The sequence below is a fragment of the Magallana gigas genome, chromosome 1 (genome assembly GCF_963853765.1).
Source record: "Magallana gigas chromosome 1, xbMagGiga1.1, whole genome shotgun sequence".
Classification (NCBI taxonomy): domain Eukaryota; kingdom Metazoa; phylum Mollusca; class Bivalvia; order Ostreida; family Ostreidae; genus Magallana; species Magallana gigas.
This window is the reverse complement of record NC_088853.1, coordinates 30,709,872-30,734,219: the sequence shown is the minus strand read 5'-3', so window position 1 is coordinate 30,734,219 and position 24,348 is coordinate 30,709,872. Positions and strand designations below refer to the sequence as shown.

The window sequence follows — 24,348 nt, the reverse complement described above, 5'->3', positions numbered from 1 at the left end:
ATGCATTATTTAAAATAGAGTGTAGACATGTGGATAGAATTATTCATTTCTTATATGTGTTAAATACAATAAACAGTGTGGTTGCATTCATTTTGGAGTCTTATTATTTTCTTAATGCATATATATTTAAAGTTTGCAACTGAACCTTTAATTTAGTCTTAATCTGTCATTCTGTATCAATTAATCCTTTTTATTTTTTTGCTAGTACGATTCAGTTATAATGGAAAATGATATGCACACTAACACGATTATTAAACAAAAAATCTACTGATTAACATTATTGACTTGATTCAGATACGCGTAAAAATAAAAAAAAATCCCATGAAATAAAAACTAAACACAGAAACAAGAAAAACAAATGTCACTAAATTGTTAACACAAACCAAATAATTAAAAGCTTTGAGTGTTACTAATTTGATATGTGTTACAATCAAGGAAATATTTTACTTTTCCGTGATTAAAAGAAGTACAATGTATCTCATAATTACATAGTCCTTCCTGTTAATGTGTTTCTGGTAAAGTATATTTGTCGACTATAGATCAATATAGATAACTAATTAATAGCAGGAAGTCATTTACTGTAAAAAACAAATACATGTACGTAAAAAAAAACTTAATATACTTAATTATACCAAGCAACAAATAAGATGTTTGAGGAGGCCCCTTCCTCTAACATATAATATTTGTCAAAAATTATCAACACTGGCAATATTGAATGTTAAATATAGGGTTGTCAATTGTTCAGTGGAAGCGCAAAAATGTCTTCTGACATGAATATTTTGCTAAAATGTTTCGAGTTTAGAATATTTTCATGACTGCGTGCATGTATCAACATATAAAATATAAGACAAAATTAACAGTGGAATTACACTTGTGAAATTAAAACATGTTTAAGGAATGAAATATTTAAGTTTTACTAGGATAAAAAAAAACCCAATAATAACAAAGAGTACATTCATATAACTGATCTGAAAATTAAAGAAAGGGACCTAACCCATATTATCTTTTTTTTTGTCTACTAATGACTTCGAAATGGATTTAAAAATTGCATGAACCGATCGTATGTAACAATACAAAACATTTTATTATGTCAAAGTACTGTTAATATATGTATATGAGCTTAATGTACATGTATCCTGTAAATATTTTTTCTACAGAAAATATACTAGTCTACATTAATTTAAAAGAACAAAATATATCTTAAAGCTGCTGATAAAAGACGGTTAACTGATAGAAAACAGAACGAGTTGGGTAAAAAGTAATATACTATCGCATATTATGAGAAATTCTTTTTATCACATGTTTTACCATGTATTTTGTTCATCTCAACTTTCTCCGTAAAAATTAAAATTGAACACCGCACAAACAAATTATTACAAGACGTCTACAACTTTACGCATGGAAATAAATCTCCTTGAAGTTTAACAAACACATTTTATTTTCGAACATTTTTTTTATGAACTCATGAAATAAAATTAAAACAACATTAAATGCCTAACATTTACAACTCAACACTTTTCAACTGGATTAATTATTTTATTTTTCATTATACGTCAATCAACTGCCTAAACCTAGGTAATGTTAAATTATGACGTCACCTTGCGAAAGAACACACAGTGCATTATCAAAAAATTTTCCCATGAGTGATATCCACTGCATATTGAGATACAAATGTGTTAAATATTTATAACACAATGCAAAAAAGTAAATAAATAAGTAAATAAACGTTAGTTAATCTAAACATGAGCCATGCTCGTATTTTGACGGTTTTTTCCAAAAACAGCTAGTACTAATTATTTTTATTTCAAACCCAAGGAAATTTAATACAAAGTTATTAAATCTGACAAGTAAAAATAAGGAACAATCGTGGATTCAAACAGGATCCTTGTAATAAAAACTTCCTCGTTTGTTTTTATTTTTAAAACATGAATTTTGAAGCATGAGTATTTTCATACAAATCTTTAGTGGTATGTTTAATTCCACAAAATATGTTTTAAAAGATACATGGGTGATCAATTCGCTATGTTATTTCTGTATTTGCACACTACACATCACTTTATTTTCATCACCGGATTTTTTTGTCTGCTAACAGTTTCCAGATCTTATGGTAAGCAAATCTGTATCTTCCATTTAGTATTTAAAAGATCAATGTATAAAAGTTTATAGATTCTAATTATTATCAAAACAAAAGTTTACTAATTAAGAGATAGTTGATGTACAAATGAGTCAGCTTTAAAATAACAATGTAATAGATCTTTTATTAGTTTTTTTTCTGTAATAATAGCAATGTGCATTTGATAACTGAATTGGTGTATTTGTAGAGTGTTAACGCCCTTTTAACAATTGGCGCACGACCACTTCACACCACTTTGCGATCGAAATTTTTGAGATTCGCGCGAGCTCTTGCATACGTTGCACGAGCCCTCGCTTACGTTGCACGAGCTCTCGCATTCGTTGCATACATTTCTATGGTCGCATCAAGTCTCCTCTGAATAGTGGACATGCACACTATTCAGTCGCGACCGAACGCGATCCAAATTATCACAGTGCAACGCACGAACATTAGTACGAACGTTTTACAACGTTTTGTGTACTCGCAAGAGTGATGCACGATTTTTAAAGGTCGTAAGATGAATCGCAGTTATTAATGCGCGTATTGTGCGACCATGAGACTGTTGCTCAACATGTCTCATGTTATCTTGCAACGTTTTACTATCATTGCACGACTTATCAGTGTAATATGCCTTGCTTTGCCATTTGAATATATACCATGTATAAGCATCTCTGTTTCAGACCACAATTCAACAATATACATTTATTGCATGATGGTAAGGGAAATATGAAGATTTATTTCTCTAATAAAGCTTATATTTCCCCAGGGCATCGCCCGAAGGAAATTTGTTTTTCTGGGGGAATAAATCTTCATATTCCCTTAACATTAATGCAATAAACGAACAACATATGATTATACAAAATACGTTGATTTCTAAAAGTTGTTTGATTGTTTGATTTCCTCTGTTACTGTCTCACTTTTCTTTCATAATTTCGAATCATAGATAGTTAAGTTGATTTTGTGAAATATAAAGAATCATAATAATAAAATAATTAAAAGCTTTTTCATTCCTATGAAATCACCTTTGCCACGTGACTTATTAGATCAATCAAAGATAATAGAATAATCATAATGAGGTGTAATAATAAATGCTGCTGCATCTCTGTTTCTTCTTGGGCGGCATGTTCCCTCGCTTTCAACTATATCTACTGAAGAACGTCGGAAATGGGCGGTATATATACCCCCTCTGACTCGCACGAGCATTCGTACCATGGAACGCATGATCGCATGTCCAATTGCATTGGCGCACGTTCAATCGCCCGATCATCTGGTCTCTCGCGCGATCCTATCGCATTATCTTTCAACAGTCGCTTTCATTGTAAAACAGTCGCATATAGACGCAAAATATATCGCAAGATTTAATGCGTTTACGTCGCACAACGCTCGCTTAGATCGTGCGAATTTTGTACGAATACTTTTTTCAAATGCGATTATTTCGGCAACAGTTTACGAATCATATCTAAATTTTTCGGTCGCACGAATATTCAGTCGCTTCTGCTCGTGCGCCAATTGTGAAAGGGGCTTAAAATTACCATTTATACACCTCACAAATAATTACTTTCATGACTTGTGTCAAAGTTGATGTCAAGGAAAAGATTCATATTAAGGAATATAGGAGATCTTTATGAACATTCTTTGCAAACCACTTGATATGTTTGTACATACGATAAGAGGGAAAGCAATCGTTGACAAAATACAATAAACCAAACGTGTGAGGGTTTTTTTCCTTCATTTTTTGCAGATAACATAGCGCTTAATAAACAGGCGTATCAACAGAATCAATTTCTCGCAGGAAACGACAAATATGACGCCAGTAATGCGGTAGATGGACTGAAATCAGATCGAACAAATAATGGAGGTCAATGCGCAATTTCAGCAGCGAAGCAGACCACCACCTGGTGGGTAAATCTGACTGCGATTCACAGCATCCATCATATAACGATCTACTTTATGACAAACAATATTCAATGGGGTAAATATTCCTTCCTTTACGTATCAAACATAACTGTTTTTAGTATTTTATTATTAACATTTTAAAAAATATATACAGTTTTAAAATATTTACAATATCAATTTTATATGATGGAATGTAAGGCTGTCAAAACAATCACATAATGAAGCTCTGCCATTCAGTCCACTGAATGTTAACTGAATGGTCTGGAAAGGTGATTGAATAGCATGGCTATGCCATTCAGCCACATTTCAGTCACCTTTCTGTTGACTGAATGGCAGAGGTTAATCCTGTGAATCATAAACATTAATCTCATTAAATCAAGTCGTTTAAAAATAAAAGTTACACTAACTTTGACATTATTTACGAATATGAGACGGGTAACTGCGTAATAGAAAAAAAATCATTGGTTTCATCTTTCGATAGTTTTGAAAATTCTACCCATTTAGAGTCACCAATAAATATAAAATATACAGCTACACGTTGCTCCAAACTAACCTTATTGACAAAACTGGTTATCCGATACATCTTTTGAAGAATGCCTTTGTAATGTAAAACATTGTCTTTAAAAACAAACTGCATGGACCGATATGCAGGTTGACGATTGGGCATAAATTGTTTTACCTTTAAAGCATAGTGATATAAATTGTATTGGTTGATAAATGGTCCCCGACATTTTTCTCTTTAAATAAATACAACATGTATTGGTAAAAAGTTTAAAAAAAAAAGAAACTACCCCTGTCAAGTCTAACACGTGGTTGTCAGATAAATGAAATACATGTGTTTAAAAGAATCTACAATTCTCGAATGCCTAATAGAAAGGGAACAAGTATCATTGAATTCATATAATTATATGTAATTATGCATTGTGTCCCAGGATATCTAAAACTATTTAAAATTGAAAAAAAATAAAAATCAATGTGTCAAATCTTCTAAATTGTAAAAATTAAACCATTTTCACAAAACAGTACGAGGAAGAAACATGTTTTTTTTTATCATGATATAATATTTTTTAATAATTTGTCTTTGGTTGAGATTGTACGAGTTGACATAATGCCAAAAATAACCTACGGGAAAAAAACAACTCATCAAACAATCGATTATTTGCATAAAATTTGATAAAACGGGGTCTATACAGCTGCTGTTGTTTCTCATTAACTTTGCAACAGCCTCAAAAGAAAAGGGCTTGAATTCACACACTCTCTTTTAATTTGTCTAAAATGTATAAACATTTGTGAGATTTGTTAAGTGAAAATTGACAACAAAAACATTAACGAAAAAAACATTTTACAATTAAAATAATCAAACGTTATTCAGAAAGAAAATGGTACCACATGTAATGGACACATGGCGCGTAAAAATCCGTTTGTGTTAATCACTTTCAGAAAATTTATTCATAAGTCTTAACTATGTAGATTTGAATTTTATTTTAAATGCCATTCGCATATCTTTCTTAATATTTCTTAATTATTACATAGATTCTTCCAATGCATTAACACGGTTGTTCCTTGGATTCTCTGTGTATGTCTCCAATACAACAGACAGATTAGAAGGGATGCTGTGTTTTAAGGACACCAACTTTACACTAGATACAATACCTGCTGTGTTCACCACTGTTTGTCCTGTACATGGACAGTATGTCATATACTATAACGAGAGACTATCAGGGCTTAACTATCCCGAAGAATATTCTCCATATGCTGAAAATAATTTATGTGAGGTTGAAGTATATGGTGAGTCTTTTATTGATTAACTATCATAATTGTTTTTGTATCCTTAATATTCTGTCATTATAAGTGCATAAATTATCGGGCATATACTTAACTTTTCACTAACTTTCAAAACATTTACGATTCCAAAGCTACCGGCAAACGAATAGTTTTATCTTTCTGTATTATACTAAAAATTAACAAAAAGCATTATATGTTAAATTTCTACATTAAAAGAATGTTTTTGTGAATATTTTAAGGCTAAATAAAATGAGCACAATTGGGATTGATTACGATACAGTTTCGTAGTTTAATGATATTTGTCTTTGTATTATTATTTTAACTTCATCGTCCTTATTTGTTCATGTAATCTTTGAAAATTGGGATTTAAATAGTTTTAGAAAAGTGTGTAAAGAATGAATTAACTGCGGATAATAGCTTAAGTAGAATATGTATACAAGACTGGGGTCAGAGCGTGCTAAAAAGCAAACTTAATAAATATTTAAAGAGGATAGCTGACATTGCCCGACTATCTCCAATCAGCACTTTAATTTTGTGGAAACGGAAATAAATTAAAATGGTAAATGTTTCAAAAAAGAATGTACAGTCAGTTAAAATATATCTTTTACAACACACAGCATAGCATAGCATTGAAATTTCATAGCATACAACATTATTTTAACTCGGTTTAAAATGCTTTTATTAAGAAAAATTAATGTTTATATTGCAGATTAGTGGTACATTTAAACTTTCGCTAATCATTTTACTTTGAAATGTTTGAAACTCTTCTGGGAATAGAGGCGTTTTGTTCAAATTTCAAAGTGTACCATAAAATAGCATAGCATACTACATCATTAGGCACTTCGTTTCAATTTCGCATAGTATAGCATTGAAATTTCATATCATTGCATTGAAATCTTGTAGCATATCATGAAAATCGCATGTCATAGCATACCGTAAAATTGTGTACGATTTGCATGAAATCGTGGTATCTGCTCTTTAGTCTCTATACAATGGTATGGTATTATTACTGACCTATTCATGTTGACTTTTTTCAGGCTGTGCAGTTGGTGAACATTATGGAGTTAACTGTAGCATTCCCTGTCCAGATGTAAACTGTCAGTACTGCCACATAGAGACGGGCACCTGCCAGGGCTGTAAATCTGGATACCAAGGTCACAGATGTGAAATGGGTACATTTGTATTTAACTACAATTATTATTAATATACATTTCCTCCCTTCTTCCCTTCTTTCTTTAATTTAAAAGTATTACCAGAACAAGACCATTTCATAATATATTCATAAGAAAATGCAAACCTGGAAATATACTGAGGCTCTTTTGAATCCTTTCGACACATGATTTTAGCCAACCCCGAACCTGGAAATTCGTCAGCTCCATTCATATATGAGTTTGAATGCTAGAAGTTAATAATCACTAGCCCGTTATGAATCGCATCAAGGCCTTGGTCTAGAGTTTGCATAGTTCTTTCCTACCCATGACTGTATTAACTTAATTTTGATAAGAACATACTACACACATATATAGTAGTTTGATTTAATTAAATGATCAAACTAAAAAAAAAATAAGATACATTTTAAAAATATCATTTCCATTAGTCTTAGTTGACGTATTTAAAAAGATAAGGCTGAATATTATATATATATGAAACATAATAGATACAAAATGACTTCTTCATTGATCAAAAGGTACATCTCACATTTCATCGCAAATATTAAAGATGACACCTCGATTTATGCATTTTATCAGTGATTCATTTCCTCTAGAATGTCCATACGGGTTCTTCGGACAAGGATGCGCTGATAAATGTAACGAGAAATGCAATGGCTGTAACACTGAAAATGGTCTGTGTGATTATGGATGTAAATCAGGCTGGACAGGGGATAACTGTAATAAAGGTAGTAAAGTTGTCTTTTGAGAACTTCAATGCGTTTTCATATCTCTTTTTTTTTTTGGTGGGGGGGGGGGGGTCGAACGTATATTAATCGCGTTTTTAAAACATCAAGAAACTAATTGCGTTTTTGTTTGTTTGATTTTTTTTCCTTTCATCGAGTAGCGTAAGGATAAATATTTCAAATGTTTATGCCAGTTGTATTTAATAATTACCTGTTTTTTGTTTGTTCTTTATGTACAGCCCTTAAATCAGACGGTTGTTTTAAACAAAGTAGAATTGGCGGTTAAATTAAACTATACCTATTGTTTAAGGATAAACCAAGTTTGGATATTAAGATAACAATATGTTTAAAACCTCTCCACAGAATCTTAGGATAATATATTCTCTTTTGATAGCATGTGACAAAGGGTTGTATGGTGTTGACTGCAACAAAACATGTGGATACTGTCGTGAAATTAACCACTGTTTTCACATTGATGGAACATGTCTTACTGGATGTAATGAAAGTTATCTGGGAGAACTGTGTAAAACACGCAGGAGTACGGTTTTGGCAATTTAATATCTACAAAAATTCTGCTTCATGTTGCTGTTGTTGATATCTTGTTATTTTAGTCAAACAGAAATGGTTAACAAAAAACAGTTTCTTTATTTTTGATCCCCACTTTCGAAAAAAATAAATTATGCAGATAAATATGAAGTCAGAATCAGGTATTTACGTTTAATTCACAAAAACAGAGGAACGAACTCATGTTTATGCAACTCTTAGAAAGTGATTTTTAATTCTTTTCATTTGGAAATTATTATATTTTTATTAATTTGTTCAATCTGATATCTTAAAGGAAACGATATTAAGTCGACTTTCTGCTCTGATTTTCAGCGTATGACGAAACTTCCTTCATATCACCTAACATTCCACTGGTTGGAGTAAGCATTGCAGCTGCTGTTGTTATATTTGTGGTTATTGTTGGACTATTTATTTACAAAAGGTGGCGTGAACTCATATTGTTATAAAAAGGTGTTTATGTGAAAATTTTTATGTTTTTTTATGATATCTACGTTCTGGATAGTTTATTTATTATACCTTTTTTATCAGATGCAGAATAAGAAAAGGACAAATGGAACAAAGAAATGTCAGCATTTGTGAAACTGGTGACGCAACAGAATGCATGAACTACTGTTGGTGTTCGATTAATTAATTTAGTTTCTAAATATTTTTCTTTACTGATGGATTAAACTAATCACGCATAAGTAATATTTTGAGTTTAATATTTTGTAGCCGCATATACATGTAACACAGAACAAGCTGATTTATGCATTTATCAGAATGTAGAAGAAAACAAAACCAACGGGTTTAAAGTTTGTAGTAACACTTCAACTCAAGAAGTCAGAAAATCAAAATTTGATATCGACAACATGGATTTTGATGGAAACATTGGAAAGAAAATTATGTATGGGGATATATGCTGGAGAGCCAAAACAAATCCGGGTGTTATTATTAACAACTTCGAAGAGATAATTGGTGAAAACTCGAAAAATGAAGACGATGGTTTTAAAAAGGAATATGAGGTATGTTTTTACGCAAAAGTTAATAATTATTGATAAATTTTTTTTCCATAATGGGTTATGAATTTACTCATTTTCAGTTTCTGTTCGATGTATTCACCAAATAAGCTAATACTGTGCAACGGCAAAAAATTCCCTACTTAGGGAGGCTGCTTATCTGATTAACCAGATTAATTTACAATAAACAAATTACATGCATGACACTTTATTATCTTCACGTAAACCAGAAAAATATAGTCTTGAAAAGTTTTGTTTGTATCGTACATGTACCATTTTTAACAAGAGATAAATGGTACTCTTTATTTATTATAAATATTGACAAAAATAACTGGCATTTTTTAAATTAAATACCAGAAATCAAAATCCTAGCGAAATGCACATCTCTGATATATATGTATGTACAATTAATCTGCAAAACAGCTACTTCCTATCTTTAAAACCGAAGGAGGAGTTATCCGTACAATAGAGGTACCCTCTATGCAGCATTTTGATCATTTTTTCTTTCCTGTATGCATAATTTTCACATGACTTTATTTAAGCTTATAAATATATTTGCTAGTTAACTTCAAATGGATAAGAATAAGTTGCAAAAAATAATGCTTTTATAGTTTCATTAAAGGTTATACTTCTGCCTAATTGGTACATATATGCAATAAAAATATCTACATCATCTAAATGTATCTTTTGAATATCTAAATTAGTGAACAAACCGTTAACTTGTAACTTTGATAGTGATAATACTATTTTTAAACCCCCGAAAAAAGAAAGAAGAAAAATATTAATTGAATTTGTTTCACAGTCATTGCCGTACGGAGAAAGATATCCATGTAAGACTGGGATACTTCCTGAAAATGTCCAAAAGAACAGATTCAAAACAACCTACACATGTATGTATCTAATAAGGTCATATTCAAATTTCAAATTTCAAGAAATGACACACCATGTTTTCATAGTGATCATTAATATGATATATTTTAAGAACATATCCCTCTTTGTTACGGAGCCGTAATACATTACGGTATTATTGTATATGAAATCGTTGTGCTTTCAATTTACAATGCCAATGATTTGGTGTTTTTTTAATAAACAAATGATAATTTTAGATGACCACTCGAGAGTAATCTTAACCGACAGACAACAAGACTATATCAACGCTAATTACATTGACGTAAGTATTACATATTTCCATACAAATGCTTAAGTGGCTGATGTGATACATCGATAAAACTTCAAGTTATGTTTTGTATATTTCTAAGGGAACGGAAAAACCGGATGTTTACATTGCAGCACAAGGTATAACAAGAATAGTTTTCACAGGAAAATCAACGAAACTAAGTAGCATTTGTCGATTTTTTTAATATCACACATTATTCGTTATTTGACTAAGCAATGAATTTCGCATATTTAATGTTTTGCAAAAAGGACCTAAGAAAAACACGCTGGAAGACTTTTGGTTTATGATATGGCAAGAAAACATAGAGCAGATAGTTATGTTAACTAACCTTAAGGAAAAAGCAAGGGTGAATAATGTCTTTTTTTCATCAATGAATTTGAATCAAATATAATATATGTAATAACAAATCCTGCTAGTATATATAATAATAAAAACATTGTATAATTTTAGACAAAATGTGTCCAGTATTGGCCAGACCTAAAAATGGAGATGAGTTGTGACTTTCTCGAACTATATACCACTGAGGAATGTCTTTACGACAATTATGTTATTCGAAAACTAAAAGTATCACACGCAAGGGTATAGCGTAATTTATTTTGAAAATCAGAATCTTAAAAGTACAACTACTAGAAAATAGTTGAACAATGATAGGACAAACTTTACGAATAAACCATGCCTTTGTATATCTGGCAGCTGTTATATTATCTAAATTATTTTTCTTTTAATTTTTCGACGACTTTCCAAATAAAATATTGATGCATATTAAAAAAACCAAAATGATAGAACGAGCTAATAGAACAAAAAAAAATCCTTTTTTCGACATTTATAAAAGTCATTCTTTTTGTTCCTTTTTTTTCTTAAAAAATGAAAAGGTAGGACTATGTACATGTAAAAAAAAAAATATTTTCTAAAATGTTCAGAATTTATAACATAAAAAAATTAACATAATAATTTCGTTGCAAAAATCAGTTACATGTTTGCATCAAGACAACTGTCAAAAGAAATTTTTCATTATAGATTGAGTGTATTAACACGCATTTAACATTTATCAGATATATAACTTGCTTATTTCAGCAAAATGAAAGGAGAATGATCACCCAGTATCACTACACCGCCTGGCCGGATCACGGTACACCCGATCCGCTTTGTCTTTTATCATTCCACGGCCATCTTAAAAGAACAAAAACGTCAAGGAATTTAAGCCCAATTCTAGTTCATTGCAGGTATTTCCCTTCTACGTCACTTTATGTATTACTGATTTGCTTTTGTTTTGTCCATTCTTAAATAGAAGGGGGGGGGGGTAAGAAATCACAAATGCCCATTCGATTAAGTCGTAAAAAATCAATTCTTTTTTAACTTATTATTTTCTCAATTGAATCCATTTAAATATATTATAATACAAATTTGCAAAAACGCAATTTATAACTATATTCAGTTTTGATATATTAAACAAATGATACGAAAAAAATATATCGTAACAATTTGGTGGTATCAAACCCATAACATAAAAACCCTATACATATAAGGTTTGTTTATGTCATGTGCTCTAACCACAGAGCCATTTCAGACACAAGAAAGTATGCTATTTAAATATTATGTGTGACTTTGGCCACGATTTTATGGACTTGTTTTATTTTTTCAAAACGTTCAATTGTTGGAATATAAAATGATATTTCTAATGTATAGTAGGTCATCTTTCCACGTTTTTGTTGATTAAAATCGGTTTGTTTTTCATTAGACTTATTTAGACTATGAGAAAAGTATTGAGCACAGACCCGCTATTTAAAAGAAAATGCCTTGAAGTTCTAAGAAATGATACAATTTGCAGGTTTTGTTACGTACATGTATACGTATATGTCACTTAGACACGACTATCATATCTTCTTTCTCGCGATTGATTAAAGTGACAACTTAAACAACTAATACACAAGTTACAAATGGTAAATTAAAAAAAAATAGAAAACTAAGGTAGTCAGTGGAACCATAAACACGAAGAATACATATTATATCTACTGTATGTATTGCCGGCATATTCGAATATGTCAGTGATATAGGCATTAAAATATAGCTGTCTAGTAGTTTTGTATTATTCTTTTTTATGGGTTTTTAAATTAAGGACATGTAGTGATTAATAAGGCCAAACACCTGACTATGACAATGTAACGAATTTTACCTAGTCTTTAAAACGGACATTAATTAAATTTCTGAAAATCCCGGTATTTAAAAATATTAATAGTTTCAATATCAAAATGTTTGAAACCAGAATGTAAGGACGGAAACCAAATGACTATATCTTATTTCACATGGCATAACGTCTAGGGTTATACAATCATCACGGAAAGTGTTTTACAATTGTTTAAATCTGGATATTAGGAAGTAATTATACAAAATAATTTCAAAATAACTAGACATATAGGGAACACGAAACGTTTATTTCCTTAACTCAGTGGAAAAGGACTAATAAACTAACAAAAGGCCCATGGGCCTCATCGATCACCCGATTAACTAGAGTGTGGCTTTTGCAATGTATATTCAGGCATATTATAATTTCAGGTCTAATGAAACATTTTCAATATTCCGGTACTGTGTAATCAAATAAACTTTCTAAAAAAATATTTCAAAAATTGTAGCATTTCATACAGTGACATATTTTAACAAACCTTAAGTAAAAATGTTTAAAATTGGTCGAGATTACTCCCCCCGTCTCGGGGATATTAAAGAAACAAAGGGGAATATAACGTCTTATTTTGACTTTTATATTAAAAAATGTATAATAAAAAAGCTGTTTTAAATTACACAAGAAACACATATCAGCGCATTATCAGGGGATAGCAATACACATCTTACGCACATTTCTTAACAAAGAATGAGATAAAACGCTATCCTGCATATTTTAGAAAACAATAAAAAATTATCAAGTGAAAGCTAAACCTCTCAGCTATATCAAAACTGCTGCTAGAATCATATAATCACCGTGATTATATTGATAATCATCCGGTCTCAAAAAACCTAACTAACTTTTTAACAGTTTGCAAGGAAAACGATATGTTTCATCAAATGAACACAAAACACAGAATTCTAACAGTACTCTTCATGTTAAGCATTGTCAAAATATTAAAATCGTGTTAAGTATGAGGTTCTATATTAACAGTTTAGTGTTGTTATTGTCCATTTTCTATATCGTAAAAAAGAGGCCCACGGGCCACGTCGCTCACCTGAGAAATAGGCATGGTAAAATCAACTTAATGGAGTCGTACAAATGTACTACAAAATATCTGGACACTGGGTAAAATACATATAGATTAATACATGACAAAGGAGAAGATTTTAACGTAATAAATGCATTCCCACTTTACAACTATTATAGCCCCACCCTAGCTTCAGAACCCCTGACCCTGTGGCTATGACTTTTACGATTTAGGCAGAGAGCTAAATGCTTGTTACAATTATGCAAAGTTTGACTGCTTGATGTTCAGGAGTAAAAAATGATGATTTCTTAAATATTGCATTAATTTAGATGGATTTAGCCCCACTTCTAAAGCCAAAGGGGGTCAGCGGCCATGAATTTTACAATGTTAATTTTCTTTAACTGTAGAAGTTATATGCAAAATGTAATTGAAATTAGTTTAGTGGTTTGAAGGGAAAAGCTAAAAATGTTCAAAAGTTAAAGAACGAGTAACAACGTACAATGAATGACGACGAAAAACCCCCTAAATAGCAATAGGTCACCTGAGTGGCTAGGTGACCTTAAACCTGTATATAAACGAGGACACATTAACATGACAGTAGGTCATGTATGCTGGTGCCTCAAGCCAATAGCGGTATAAGCGTTTGTCAGCTTACCAAAGATTATCAAATGGAGCTTTTAGGATTGAATTTCAAGAAGTTATTTTCTTTATTTTTTTCTAATTGATAACACTGTAGGAAAATGTTTACGTATTTATCTGTTTTTCTGAAAAGTTAATTAATTAATACAACATTCACTGGATGAAAAATCAAGTTTCAGCAAAACTGAAACTATATGGAAACCTTGCTGAAACTTGAAGTTGAAGTTTCATGTATAGTTTCCGCAATGCGGAAACCATTATATCGATTCAGCAAGTATCCGTTAGGTTTCAGTCAGCAGAAACTTTAGTCTAAGATTCCTGATGGTTTCCGCAATGCGGAAACTAAATTTGAATCATGTGAATAGTTGTGTAAATTATTATGGAAATATCAATCAGTTTCAGAACATTTCCGCTAGGTTTCAGTATGCTGAAACTTTAAGTTAAGATTCCTGATGGTTTCCGCAATGCGGAAACTAAATTTGAATCATGTGAAAAGTTGTGTAAATTATTATGGAAATATCAATCAGTTTCAGAACATTTCCGCTAGGTTTCAGTATGCTGAAACTTTAAGTTAAGATTCCAAATGGTTTACGCATTGCGGAAACTATTACTAAAATTGATTTGAGTTTAATAGTGATATCATTTATTTTCAACAGGTTTAATTCTAGCCTAATGATAATGAATCCGTACATACTAAAATGTATAGTAAGGTTTCAGCGTGACTGAAACTATATGTATACATGTAACTATCTTCAAATGTGGCAAATAAGGCGATTAAGAACCTTACTAAGTAATTAATTGAATTTGAAAAGAAAAACTGATGTCTGATCTTGTTTAATGCATATTATGAAATCATTAATCTTAGGTACTCGGGCACGTGTATACATGTGTATACATTCTTTGTCCAGGTGACCTCCTCTGTGATTTTCCTGTATATTCTGTGTGGATTGCAGGGTTTTTTCTGTCAGGAGTGAACAAAAGACTGTTACATAACATATACACAGTACGAAGCGTGAGTTTATAACTGGAGCCCGGCGGGAATTTTTTTTTCAATTTGTGTGTACCTGTTTAATACCACGCCAACACATGTACACAGGACATTTTTTTTAAAAATTCTACAGTTGATAATAACAAGTAAAACCCACTTGGAGTTTGAGTCTAATATAATAATTGTTTAATTATTTACATGCATTTCAGACTTTACTACATGTATGACTGTATCATGATTCACCTGCGTCGAAAGCAAATTGAAAGTGGGGGGGGGGGGGGGGGCTAGACTAATCCTCAGAAATATTGAGGAAAACCCCTAATTCCCAAAATCATGAAAATCCTAATCCATGGGGGGGGGGGGGGTATACCTATACCATATACTTCCGAAAATAAATTTCCCTACCCAATCCCCCCCCAAAATCATGAAATTCCTTATCCGTGTCGGGGGGGGGGGGGGGGAGGGGGGGGGGGGTCTAGTATGCCTATCACTCCAAATTCTCAATCTTTCAAGGTAAATTTAGGAACAATTACATTTCCGGCGAGAAAAAGTAGGGGGGGGGCTATATGCCTATTGGTTAAGTCTAACTTTGCACTAAGCCCCCCCCTCCCCCTAGCCCCCCCCCCCCCTCCGGTTCGACCCTATGTGATTCGTGCATTTCTATACTTTGTATTTACTTTCTGTACTGTAAACACAGATATTGATACATGTTTATGAAACATGCACATGTTTCTGTTATAAGATATAATAAGCATTATTTATAATTTTACTGAAGTTATACGTTATATAACAAAATCAGTTTAAAATCCAGCACAAGCCATGTGGTGCACGTGATTTTAATCCCATTTTTAAAATTTGATTATACATTCGTATACATTTGATGTAGAAAGTATACCAAATGATTAAAATTATATTTTGTTTATATATCAGTCCGACGTGTACGCCTTACTTCCCGGCTTGTTTAACGTGTTTGTATTTTAATTTCATAAGTATTCTTAACGTACTGTTCATCGCATGACCAATCAGAGCACATGTGTAACTGTAAAATAATTGCCATCAATTCATCGTAGTTGTAAATTCACCGTACGGGTGAACGCTGTTAACCGGACCCCATTAATTGATCGGCATCTAATTATATTTGTGATTTCTGTGTGTTCATGCAGAACCTGCTCTGTGATGAACATAATATTTCCACACCTCTATATTTTGAATAAGAATATGACCGTGCTTGGAATCGCGGTGAAAATTGGACAAGTCAAGACTAACTTGTCAGTAAACTATATATGGCTCTATCATATTTAGTTTGGCAAAATCATCAGTACATGTAAATAAAATATAGTTAAAGACAAAATCTGATACATATGTCTCATTAAAACTTGTTTAATTTCATTAGACATTTGTAAACAAACGGTCGGCCATTTTTTTTTTGTTAATCACGTGTTACAAATACAATTGTAACAAACACACGCCAATACTTTGTCGTATTTAACCAGAAAATACTGACTCCGACAGTTCTTATTTAAAATAAATATACATGTAAAAAGTATACTATTCGGTAAAAAAAATGATAATTTTGATTAAACATTATTCGTTTTAAACTATCCCAAGATGCACTTTTGGTCAGTATTGGCGCACTTTATGATTCCGAGCGAAGGTTAAAATGGACAAGAAGGTGCTGTTGTAAAATGGAGAATTGAGAAGCATTAATAGCCTCTACAACAAGGAGATAATGCAGGAACGACGAACTCATGTCAAGGTAACTTAATTCACAATATAGATACTCCCAATAACATTTTCAAGGCTCTAATTTATCTCTCATTTGTAAACGAGATTTCGCGCCATCAAATCAAGATGGCGTCATTTTGTCAAACTTGGTTCGGCGTTTTAATTTTTATTACCGTATCTCTTTTAAATATACGTTTTGACCAAGTTAACCATTAACCAACTTTATATGCATGGTAATCAAGATTATCCAGGGTATACACATATATAATTATATAAACGTCCCTAATATATGAATGCTTGGTTGGTAAACAAGACGAACAATGAATCTTTCGCACATTATAAAATTTACAAACTCTAAATGTAACGAAAAAAAATTATTAATTAAATCCGGAAAATGAAATCTTTCACGTTTTTCTTTTTCAGCATTGACAGCATACTAAGTCAATGTTTCCGGTGATTAGTTGCATCCTCTGTTCGGTGATTCGGGTGAATGTTTTGACCAGCTGGACGCAAGGTATTGCTTTGAAATTGATTTTTTTCACCATTAACTTATACATGTGTTGGATGTTTATAATTTATTGTAGAAATTTTGGGGAAATCCAGGTCTAAGTTCTTTAAAAGGAGGTTGATGGGGGGGGGGGTGAAACACACTTATTATTGATAAATTTTTCCATTGTTCAACAAACAATAATTGAATCAAAATGAAAATAACACAGCTTCAAAGATAAAATGAAACATTTTAGACCAGATACTACTGTAGTCATTATATGACATAGTTTAAACTATTCTCTTTTGAGAAGTGGACAGGCATAGCCTACATCCACGGCTATGCCTGTCCACTTCTCAAAAGAGAATAAGTTTAAACAGCAACTGGCAACTGCATAGTAGCTTCTGTATTCAGAATTTTATTCAGAATGCTTTTATTACATGTTAGGCTAAATGACTTATGTTTATTGTTTAAAAATCTAAATGAAACTTTATTATTCATGTTTAAGATAAATAGAACAGACATAAAGTACAGCGCAGTGAAAGGAACAAGTTCATCGCAAGAAGAAGAATTTTAATGCTACCACTGTCCAGAACTACTAAGTCTGCTGTAGCTATGATGTGATCATATGAGTGCTTCACCGGTCTGGACAATGCTCGAAAGTCCCCCCAAAAGGCCTATTTTCATAAACTACGACTCAGGTTACATCAACAACAGCCAAGGACACTCCTTATTGATTCGAATGGACACATCTCTACGACCCGACTAAACCTCTGCAGAACATGACTTTTTAACTGTAAAGTATTCTCATTTCAAAAAACCTATAAACTATAAAAGTACTTTTTTTATATGATCAAATACCAGTATATTACAATGTCTGTCTGTAAGCTAGAATCTTAGAAAATCACATGGTTTTGACTTATCAAATGATTGATTAGACCTTGCAGATATTAACTTTCATTTTCTTAAATAATTTGTTAAATTTGCAAATATTGCATAAAATATTAGACTCCATGTAACATATATCCTCACACCTCCAAGTTGATAAGTGTTAACTACTTTTTTTCCATTTTCTTTGTTTAAACATTTATTAATAACTTAGTTTTTATTTGCAGCAATATCTGAAAAATTAGGAAACCAATCTTAAATGTAAAAACACTGCATTAGGAGATGAATGCATGGGTCATAGAAATGATAAAATACACCAAACAATATTCAATTATGTCGTATATGAAAAGATATAAAGACAACATATACCCCATGTATTACAATTTTTATATAACAAAATTACTTGGATGGAAAGTTGTTTCCATGTGGGTTTTATTTTAATCTGTGTTATGTAACTAATATATAATTGGAATTAGCTTTTATATCATAAGTAAAATGCTGGCATTGATGAGAATTGTAAGGTGAATTATCTGTGTGATTCTTTGTATTTTATCCATACATGCTACAAAAAGCAAGTACATGTACATGTAGTAATACTTGTCATATATAAACAATGTATATTTTACTTCATGTCTTGGATTTAAAAATATTAATGTAGATAAAGTAGTGAAAAGTAGGAAGGTACATTTGTAAACCGTGTGTAAAGAAGAATATTCATCAGGAATGAAGTGTGTTGCAATCAGCATAATTAATTAAATGTGTACATCATATTTTTGCACATGATTAGACAGACTGCTCCATTGTTAGCTTTTTATTGGCCAACATGTAAAACATTAGATTATATTACTAACAAAGAAAAGGTTTATCCCAACTTGTAAGTGGGTCACTTTGACCTCATTTTGGAATTTATTGACATATTCAAATCAAATCTGGGTCATACCTCTATAGTCAACTACTATCTTTTAGTGTATTCTTTTTTTTTTAAAGATGGATACTTTAGACTTTTCAAAAATATTTTATGGTGTACATATTTATTGTAGTTCAAAACAAATTGAGACAAGTGTATCATGTTCATGTAACAGTGAAGTTTTCTTTGTTTATTCATGTACGTGCAGTTATTTTGTAAATTGCATTCATATTTTTAAAAAAGTAAGATCTTTGTTGCATTTTAAAAGGGAGATTTGATAGGCATTTAATCGAGATGAAAAAAAATACAAATGTAAAGATTTCTACGGGAGTTTTTTTTCTTGTGCAATTTTATCATTTTTTAAATAAAAGTCCCTAATAAGGGAATTGCCATATGGATGTTTTTCCATTATTGTATCTTGGCTGTATTTTATTTATTATTGGAAACAATTTCAGATTTTTGAACAAAATAAATTTGGAACTGTTTGAAATTGTTTTATTTTTACATAAAGTAGAAACCTTGCTCAGCTTTTGTGAAAGCAAAAATATAAAAAGTTTCAGTAAGTTTCAGTTGCGGAAACCCTTTGTAAACAATATGTTTCCCAATTGTATATGGAGGTTGAAACTATGCAGAAACTTCAAGTTTCATTAAGTTTCCGTCGCGGAAACCATTTGTAAACAATATGTATCCCAAACGTATATGAAGATTGAAACTATGCAGAAACTTCAAGTTTCAGTAAGTTTCCGTTGCGGAAACCATTTGGATTCATGGACAGCCTAAGTTTCAGCACTGCGGAAACTTAATGAAACTTGAAGTTTCCGTGCTGAAACCTGTCGGAAACTTTAAGTAACCTTAAGTTTCCGCAGAGTTTCCAAAGGGTTTCCGCAGCGCTGAAACCAGATATTTCATCCAGTGATTAGTAACATCGATGAAAAAATATAAAAATGAAAACAAAAAATGCGAGTTTGACCTTGTTCAGAACAATGGTAAACCTTCATAATCATAAGTAAAATTTGATAATAGAAAACACATTGGTTTAAAATTATTCTTTAATTACTTTTAAGACTACTAAGCTTACATTATTTTCTCGTATCATCATGGAGCTTGCATTTAACAAAGAGGTAGCCTTTGGTGATTAAAATGTGTATTTAAGCAAAATGTCTCTTAAGTTCTGCAAATTTCAATACAGATAGGAAAATATGAAAAATATATGTAATTTAATTTCCGACCTTTTTACGACACCATGCTGATGAAATTTGTGTAATATAAATAACATGAATAGATAATGAGATGTTTAGATTTTACATGTAATAGAAGATCTTAAATCTAGTAATGATGTTATTATGTTTTTCTTTCCAGTGCTGGAATTGGAAGAACGGGAACCTTCATAGCAATCGATGCCCTGTACGAAGAAGGTCAAAAGACTGGCAAAGTTTACATTGCAGATTACGTGACAAAAATGAGGGAAAAAAGAATGAATATGGTCCAAACCTATGTAAATAATTATATGCAAGATATTTTAATACAACATTTAACTCGGTCATTTACGCATTTAAAAGAATCTTTTAGGAATAACAACATTGAAACACATAATGTACTTTTTGAGACAAGAAATCTGTGAAAGCTACACATATATAACATCATTTGCACCAATTATTTAATGTAATACGAAAACCATTATTTGCTTCCAGGAACAATACAAGACAATATTTCTGACTTTATATGAAATGTTTAAAGAACCAACTGCCTGTCATAATACAGGAAATAGCATTCAAAATCTCCAGACCATAAAGAATACAATTAGGTCGATGTATTGTGAGTCAGAAGGAGGTTCAAGGTCAGTATTTATCATTGGCACACTTGAATCATTGCATTTTTTTTAAAATCCAGCATCAGTTAGTGTAATTTGTTATTTACTTACATTTATTTTTATCATGTTTGATAAATGTGCCTTCCTTAATTGATTAAAACACATTTTGACATTGGGTTGTAATTCATTTTTTTAAATTAATGTCCAGATTCGTTATAAATTGGATATTGTTCAAATTGGGTTGGAACTTCTCCTGAACTAATACAGAACGCATTTGTTTGATACAGAATATCCCGAATATCTAGGATATAAAATACGTTCAGAATAACCGAACTGATTGTCCCTCTCACCAAACAAATGACAGAAAAAAATATATATTTAAATAAGAAAAGAACATAAATATCAAATCCATTGACAGAGACTTTTTCCTGTATGGTCATCCCTGTTTTAAGAGGAAAACTGTTTATCATATAATAATTTGATAACAATATTACAAAATTAGTTTTTATACCTAAATATACATTATATTCAAGTGTCATTCAAATTGCAAATCATTGCACATAATATTATCAGTACATACAAAACCCACTTACATAACATTTTACAGTTCCGGATTAAAAACAGTGACAAAATGTGCATGCATTGTATATCATTACGCTTATTCTACATGTCATGTTTTAGAGATGCTTCATCCCGTTTGGCTTCACTACACAAAGAACACGGTTACAAAATGATGTCAGAAGAAGGAGATGCACAATCGTTGATTTGCCCTCAAAATCAGAAAATGTTAATAGATTCCTAGTTTGTGAAATTTGTTTTTATGACTTTTATTTCTTATCTGTACATGTTTTAATATTTATTATATATGTTTCTTATTGTTATGAATCTCTTTAAAAAGTTTCAATAAACGTTAGACTAGTATTTAAGTTTAATATATGCTGAGTCTATATTTGCCTCAATTATTACACGTTTAAAACATCAGGTTTACTCATATGCATTTCTGTGTTTAAGAGTAGTTAATGAAAGATAAACTTTACGGTATAATTTCGTTGCACCATCTGGTGGTAAATGATGTAAGAAATGACGAATACTATACGAGACAAAATACACATTTTTCTTAAAGCTAATAAGATGAAAAATAACAAGCACAATTTAAAAAAAAGAAGCCAAATGCCATAATTGGGGATTTAGTTTTAACAAAAGAATATGTAAGGTTTGTTTTGTTTGAAAATAATACTTTATGAAATTTAAGACGCCCAATAAAAAAATATGTTTAGGAACCTTTTGACAAAAAGACATGGTTTTATGATAAAATGAAATTGAACATTGCGTAAAAACCAAACATTAACTTGAAATATACCGCATATATCAAATGCAATAAATATTGTATCTGTATTGTTACAACATAGAGTTGTTCCCCTTTTACTATCATACATTGTAATTCCGGATTGAATCGGTTATAACTGTGTTTTAGTAACATTTTGAAATGTTTTGCGTAGTATTTTATTCAGTCAGGTTTCACACCAACAACATGTATTAAAGTCCTCGTCATGTTTGACTTAACACCAATGAAAAATAAATACTGATCAAGTGAGCAGTTGTGAAAAATTATACGTTAACGATCTATTTGTCAGGTATTTAAATGTATGTTTTGTTTTCAGTTTCAGTTTCTTAATGTATATTATCTATAGTCACATGAAAGAATTAAAGCTGTGTTCATACTACAAAGCTTTACATTACCATACATATAGAATATGCATTGCAATAAAAATAATCCTATAGGAAATTTTGAAGGAAATTCCGATCAAAACGGATGTTAAATGTGGAAGGTAATTGTTAATCTGTGTAGTGTTTTTTCCGATCGCCTGATGAATTCATGCTCAACAATGTTTTACTAACATGTAATACTGAAAAGTCTAGAAAGTGCACTAAATACCAGTCTTGTTTGATTAACTTACAAGTTACAGTTCATTTGACTGAAACCGTCACGCCTTCGTTCATCACTTCCTCTTTTTTTATCTGGTAATGATTTTTTGAAATGCGAGACGTATTTTCAGGTTATATTTAAATTGATAGAACTATGTTAACGTTAATAGAGACCGTGTTGAAAAAGTTTCAAAAATTAAAGATAGCTAATTGTATAATGTAGAACATTAATACATTCACCATTTAACATGTTATAATACTTTAATTTTCAAAGAAGTACCTACTAAAATCTTAGTTTATTAATTATATTTACAATTTATACTAAAAGAAAACGAACACACACACATAAAAAATACAACGTTCTAGCCTTGATGTTGTGTTAATTGTTTTTGTATTGTTTCAACAACTTCTTTTCATAAACCCCAAGGTGTCCCCCTTTCACAATTGCTTTCATATGAGTTATGGGAACAAACCGGGAAAACACACGATAGCATAAGTTGTGTGTAGTGCAAGTTGTCGAGATTGCATAAGAAAGAGGAAATTAAAAAAAAATCTGCGTAATTTGTGTAGGCACATATCATCCCTTTCTAAAGTTGTGTGTGTGTGTGGAAGGCGGGGAGGACTCCAATTCCAAAAGTCACGCAACTTCCCAATATTATAAAATATTAACATTAAAATATTATAAATGTTATGTACATTTTCTGTGACGAAAAGTGGGTGGGGGGCTGACCTCCCGTTTCCGTCAAATGCCCCCCTCTTATCTTGCGAAATGCCTGCTGTGAATGTTAGGTAGAGTGTGTCTGCTTTAAAGCTATTTATAAACCTGATTATATTGACCTTGATGTTACATGTACACTTATTTGTCCTTGAATGCTGTCGTACTACGATACATGTACATACAATAATAAATATTTACTGTATGGTAGGTTTTCAATAAAACTACTCCATTTCAACAAACAGGATATAATGTGCATGCACACTGTAGCAAGCTTAAAAAAAAAATTGATAATATGCATGCAATTTATTCTTATATATTTCAAATTTTAATAAATCATATTGCATTTAACACAATCAATTGTTCAATGTTTATCATGGTTTCATTTATCTGTAATCGATATCAAATTTTCATAGAGTTATCAAATTTCCGAATTGTTAGGTTGGACTATAAATAAGGTTTTTCTGTTTTTGTTTCTTTAAATCAAGGGATCACATAGTGTAATAAATATGACGGAGAGTCAGATGTCGCCACTTACAAGTCAACGGGAAAAACATTTTTTTTTAAATAGTCGCTTCTCAATACTTTTCTCACAAGTAAGTTTTTTTTAGGTTATCTCATTGTATCATATAAGTACAAGTTGAAGTATTG

At 31.2% G+C, this 24,348-nt stretch overlaps 1 protein-coding gene and 1 long non-coding RNA gene across 3 annotated transcripts; both read left to right on the top strand.

Annotated features, from left to right (window-relative positions):
- The first annotated feature begins 1,740 nt into the window (after positions 1-1,740).
- LOC117687580 (uncharacterized) lies at positions 1,741-22,786 on the top strand. Of its 2 annotated transcripts, none has more exons than XM_066065904.1 (18): positions 1,741-2,107; positions 3,855-4,085; positions 5,543-5,797; positions 6,832-6,966; positions 7,560-7,691; positions 8,083-8,226; positions 8,565-8,673; positions 8,781-8,836; positions 8,964-9,253; positions 10,050-10,137; positions 10,354-10,418; positions 10,507-10,543; positions 10,673-10,770; positions 10,875-11,003; positions 11,499-11,647; positions 20,606-20,741; positions 20,938-21,083; positions 21,738-22,786. In XM_066065904.1, the coding sequence occupies exons 1-18, from the start codon at positions 2,005-2,007 to the stop codon at positions 21,856-21,858; spliced, it is 2,424 nt and encodes an 807-aa protein (XP_065921976.1). In that variant the 5' UTR covers positions 1,741-2,004; the 3' UTR covers positions 21,859-22,786. The 2 variants fall into 2 exon arrangements, with proteins under 2 accessions (XP_065921976.1, XP_065921974.1); XM_066065902.1 differs by having other exon boundaries at positions 8,781-8,863.
- Positions 16,280-18,857, top strand: LOC136273683 (uncharacterized). The gene is made up of 3 exons (XR_010711903.1): positions 16,280-16,995; positions 17,388-17,478; positions 17,960-18,857. It is a non-coding gene; the product is annotated as an uncharacterized lncRNA (long non-coding RNA).
- Positions 22,787-24,348: the final 1,562 nt, after the last annotated feature.